A 5,882-nucleotide genomic window follows, 5' to 3' on the forward strand; every position below is an offset into this window, starting at 1 on the left:
AGCCAACCTTTTTGGAACTCTAATACTTAATTTTCAAAAAGATTTAAAACAAAAATAATATAAAATTGATTTGTGAAAATGGGAAGGAAATTTCTCATCCACAGTCATGTTTAAACGTCAATCATTAAGCGTTTTTAAAATCCTTTCATGTACTTTTTCAGGGTAAATATTAAAATCTTGGAATTCATTTTTTAACTTGATGACTACGATTTCATTGTCAATAGTGTTTCAGACCCAACGATATGTGACTAAAATATCATAAAGCCCCTATTATAGACCCTGTTTGTGACTTCATAGACAATGTTTATTTGAATTACAAAGAAGCGACAAACGTAAAAGCTTTGATCAAGTCAAACATGGAACCCGAACAATTTCTATGATTATAATCTGAATTCATAAGTAGAGCTTAAAAAAAAATAATAATAATAATATCTGAATTCATAAGAATACACAAATGGGGAAAACAAAGTTTGCAATTACAATCTTACACACACACAAACATTAGGAACTTTATTCAAAGATTATAATCTGAATTCATAAGAATACACGATTGGGGAAAAAACAAATTTTGCAATCACAATCTTACACGAAAACACAAACACTAGGAACTTTTATTTACCATTCAGAAGCATACAACGCAAAGGGCAGATATCAGGTTTATTACATAATGAAAGAGGTTGCGAAGTACAGTTTATGAACAAATGAGGCCCGAAAAAGTAGGACTTGGTGAAAAAAACAACCCTTCCAAGATGGATGGAAGAGGGTTGTCATGGCAGACCATATATTAACCAGCTGCCACGGCCAAAGTCCCCAAAACACAGGCATCAAAGATTCAAAACTGCCAAAAGCAACCAGATTTCAAAAGACTAGAAACCTAAACCTCAAACCACCCTTTGAGGAAAATGATGAACCAACCATCACGTACAGAAGCCATGTTCAAAAACGTGAAAGACTCGGTAAAACCAACGACCATCGAAAGACTTGAAACTAGGAGTACGGAATTCCAGCTGTAGAAAAGCTTTAGCACATGGTGGTGGACTACCAACACAAGGCAAAGCTAAAAAAATGGAGGGTTCCTACTCCTAGCAATACAAAAACCAGAATAAGTGAAAAGAGAGCCTAGATCCAGAACCCAGTAGCAGTGTCCTCAGGGAAATATGGCCATGAATAAAGCGACATCTTGTAACAAAAGAGCCAAAAAACTTGGAAACAGAGTCCCATTTGCGGAAACCTGCAAAAAAAGGAGCCATGGCCACCTTCCCTGGAAAAGAGAACTGGGACGACGGTAGACTGAAGACCCACAGCTGATGGACCCAAAAAGTAAACAAACTGCTGCTAGTAACAAACTGCGGACTAAAACCTGCGGATTTCTAATTAGTAATACACCCATCTACTTATTTTGCCATTCTGATTCTGCAATGAGACTCCTATCATTTCCTCCCCATCTAGGAAAGGATATCGCACCTCCATAGCTCCTCCACAAGCCTGTCAACTGAGCTACTGCTGATTGACTTGCAGTGCTGCAGATTCAGTCCCAAAAGAGTCTGACCTATTTTTCCAAAGGCAAGCAAACTCTTGTCCGATATCAAAGAGCAACCAGACACGGAAAGGACCTGCAGATTGAGCTGATTTGCACGGGCCAGGGCTAAAATACCAAAATCAGTGATTGCGCATCTTGAGACATCAAGATCACTGAGCAAAGGGCAGTTATCACCAATAGATACCAAGCTCGCGTCACTGATCTTCGTACAACCTTCAAGGTTTAGAATTTCCAAAGTCCAACCATGCTGCTCAGCCATTGATGAAACCACCTTGTCTGTCAGATTCACACAACCACTGAGATTAACCTTTGTCAACCCAGCTTCACAGCTATCAAGAAGTGGGAGAAACCCAGCATCTGTTATCCCTTCAAGTCCATTGAAGTCCACATGCTGCAGTTCAGGGCACAGTTTGCCCAAAACAGCCAAGTTAGCATTACCAAATCCAGGACAGTTACGAATGGACAATGATCGCAGGGATTTGCAAGGGGGCAACAGAGGTAAACCCACATTCAGGTCCTTGATTCCCAAGCAGTACACAAGAGAAATAGCTTTCAATTTTGCACCACAGTTCAAAAGAAGACCAAAAAAGCCATATTGGGTGATCCTGTGGCACTCCTCTACTTGAAAGCTCTCAATTGATCCTGCAGCCTTGGCAAGGGAGACCAGTCCATTATCAGAAACAAATGCACATTTCCGAAGGCAAAACAGTTTCATATTTGGGCAACCCTTTCCTACAGCTTCAAGCCCTGTATCTGTCACACCTTGACAGGATGTGATTGTTAAGGACTTCAACTTCTGCAGCCCCTGACCATTTCCCATGACCCAGAAGCCTCTCTCACCCACAGCAGGAAGGCTACTTAGAACTAGATCAGTAATGGCCTTGCCATAATGTCCAATAACAGCAAGAGACACATCTGTGATGTTCAATGCCTGAAGCTTCACCTTTGTCAGGACATAAGAGGTGGAAGATAACAAGCTTGCAATCCCTTGATCACCCACAAGGCTGCAATTTTTTATTGCAATGCATTTAAGATTGGGGCATCTTTGTCCAATAGCTTTCAGACCTTCATTCCCAATGTTTGAACATGACTCAATTGATAACTCAGTCAGATTAGGGCACTTCTTCGCAATTGCAACCAAAGCCTTATCAGAGATCGCAGGACACTGGCAAAGGTCAAGCTTTTCCAAAAGAGGACATCCATCAGCAATCTCACATAGACCTTCATCCCCAATTGAAGTCACGTTCCATAAAGAAAGAACCTTTAGTGAAGGACAGCCATGGGCTATTGCCTTGAGGCCAATGTTTGTGACCCCACGAATAGAATTGCTTCCTCGGATAAAAAGTTTCCCCAGTCCTCCTCGACTAGCTGTTCCAACGGCAATAGCAGCAAGTCTAACATCCGTCGCCTTTTTCCCTTCCAAGCTCCTGGAAAGGTATCCATCACTATCAATTTCCATATCTTCACCCTTTGTTTCATCGATTTCTTCTTCAGACTTGGATTTCTCATTGTTTAGCTCATTTTTACGAATATTGCTTACAAGCATAAGCCAGCGCTTTGAAACGCAAGCACAAGAACTCCTTTCCTCACCTCCAGGCAACCTTCTGAAGATCTCAAAGAGGCATTCGTCTGGCAAAACATCAAGAGAGGTTTGCTTCTTCTGCTCAAACCTCTTTTCTGAGAAAACAAACGGAGCATTGACACGAGACCTCTTGCGTGAGGGAAAATAGACATCCACATGATTACCAAGGGACAAAAAGAGGCTCCGCTCCTTCGGGTTTGTATATATTGACCCCCGAGGGCAAAAATCATCATTACCTGAAAACAGAAACAAAACTAGCTGATCAAAAACATTTCAATCATAAAATTATGGAATCAAACAATTCACAATCTTTTATCTTATTGAATATATGTTAATTTAAAGAAGGCTAATAAAAACTGATATCAGTTGATCAGGATATAACATTAAATGCAAATAGTATTTATTAGGAATGATAACCATCTAATAAAAATTTAATCACATAATAATATCTTCTATATATAGAAGATAAATAACTAAAGAACCAGAAATTTCACTTCTCCTAAGGAAATAAATTTATATACTTCACAGTTCTTCTTTACCTAACATTATTATAGAAGAAACAAAATTACGGTGTAAAAAAATTGTGTCCAATTGCTTCTTACAGTCTTCTATTTTCGTAGCAACTAAAACATTTACAGATCAGAAAGAGCCAACATACTAAGATATCAAGTCAGATCTGCAAACAAAGACAATCATAAAATTGATGGCCAGCCCATAAATCATCTCATCAATCTAAAAAACCTACTTATTTCACAACAACATATTATCATGACGCAAAAAATATACGAATCACAAAACCCATCTTATCAACACTTCTTCTCAAGATATCTGATCTGCAACTAAAATTACTGAAAAAAAAAAAATCGACAGTACCTAAAATAACTTCATAACAAAAGAAAAAAGAAACCCATGGCCCAAAAAAATAAAACAAATTACATACAATATTTTGATAATCCGATAAAGTTTGCGAAACCTATTCTACATCTACCCGTTTTCACAAAAACTAATTTGACCCACAAACCCAAAATTCCCAGAGCCAAACCGATCTAATCAACCAACAAGCAATAACATCTTAAAAAAATAAAAAAAACAAAAAAAAAAACAACAACAACAACATATCCTATATACAACTCTAACATCTAAAACAGCCACGCGCTAAAATCAAGCAAAACCCACATACAAATCATGCTATAAAACGAAAATTTTCACATGAAATTGCAAAAACTAAAGACTTACCACTGAAACCAAAGATCTTAGACATGGGTACAGCTCAAAAAACCCCGAGAGGTCGAAAGAGCAGAGCTTTGCACCAAAAAACCCTCTAACGAGAGCAAAAAAAAGAGAAACGAAGAGTATTAAGGCAACCACGGCGACGAATAATGCTCGGAGGCAGGGATGCATGAGAAAGATTGAACAAACAAGGTCGTGGGAACCCTATTAGATAGGGCAAAAAAAAAAAAAGAAAAAAAAAATGGAGGACGGTGAAGAAATGGAATTGAAAGGTGAGTCTTGGTCTTCTGCGAGTTTTTATTGTGAGAGGGATGAGGTTCGGGTACATGACATTACACGCAATGATATCCCACATGCAATGTATTTGAGCACAGAAGTGGGGTTTCTTTGTGATATTCTCCCACCCAATGAAAACCAGAAACCACATGGTGGTTTATTTATTTCTTTATTTCTTTCTTTCTTTCTTTCTTTCTTTCTTTCTTTCTTTTTCGTGGAAAGTTGGGCTGTTTGGATTCTTGGATCAGACTTGTGGCTGTTTGGTTTTTGAGTTATAATTTCACTCCTATTAATCATTGTTTATGATATTTTTCCATTCTCAATCAAATCAAATTTAATGATTCCAACATTTAGTCCAATAATATTATATTTATTAAATTTATTTATATTAATTTTTAATTAATTTATTTTTTTAATATATATTTTTGTTTAAAAATTTATTTATTTAAATTTAAATTGTATGAAAATTTCAACAAATAATACTTTAATAAGTTTAAAATCTATAGTATTAATAATTTTAATTTGCCATCCAAAAAGTTTACTTTTTCATGTCAAATTTTTATTTAAAAAATTAAAATATATTTTAATACAACTAATTAGTACTTATTTTATCAGCAATAAATTTGATTAATAACTAAAATAAATAATGACAAATAACAAAAAGGGATAATTGTTATCTATGTGTCAATGCCTTGTTAGCTACACGTCAGCCAAGTTATTTATATTAAAAATGAATTAATCATATGATTTTTCCATTTTAGCGTCACGCATATCAAATTAATTAGATAACATGTATAAATTAATATTATGAATATATATTATTTACAATTTTCTGTTTTTTATCTTACCAGTCTAATATTTCTATTTAGTAGTAGTAATTGCATGAAAATTGGATTATATTTATTTTTTTTTTAAGATTTTTGATAATAGATATATAACTTGAAAAATAAATTTGATAAACATTTTAGTATTTATAGTGTTACTGTTGCCAATAATTTGGTTTAATTTTTCAAGGATTGTCTAAAAGGAGTAGATTTTATAATGTAAAGTCAATTCACGTCAATTCCAAAGGTAGTTGCTTCAATTTGAATCATAAGCGTGGAAGAAGTGCGTTTACTTAGTTTTTAATTAATTAATTCAAAATGCTGTATGATAAAGACAATTAATTTCATGTTTGTTTTACTTTTACCTTTTTTCCATGACATTCATTGAATACTATTTTTTTGATAATAATTCATTAAATACTATTTTTGA

The 5,882-nt window shown here is 35.2% G+C and overlaps 1 protein-coding gene across 1 annotated transcript; it reads right to left on the minus strand.

Moving 5' to 3' along the window:
• Positions 1-589: 589 nt before the first annotated feature.
• Positions 590-4,749, minus strand: LOC125422911 (EIN3-binding F-box protein 1). The gene is made up of 2 exons (XM_048475485.2): positions 4,359-4,749; positions 590-3,358 (listed from the first exon to the last, which is right to left on the minus strand). Exons 1-2 carry the CDS (start codon positions 4,381-4,383, stop codon positions 1,446-1,448), a joined length of 1,938 nt encoding a protein of 645 aa, XP_048331442.1. The 5' UTR covers positions 4,384-4,749; the 3' UTR covers positions 590-1,445.
• Between the last annotated feature and the right edge of the window lie 1,133 nt (positions 4,750-5,882).

The sequence above is a fragment of the Ziziphus jujuba genome, chromosome 5, assembly GCF_031755915.1.
Source record: "Ziziphus jujuba cultivar Dongzao chromosome 5, ASM3175591v1".
NCBI lineage: Eukaryota > Viridiplantae > Streptophyta > Magnoliopsida > Rosales > Rhamnaceae > Ziziphus > Ziziphus jujuba.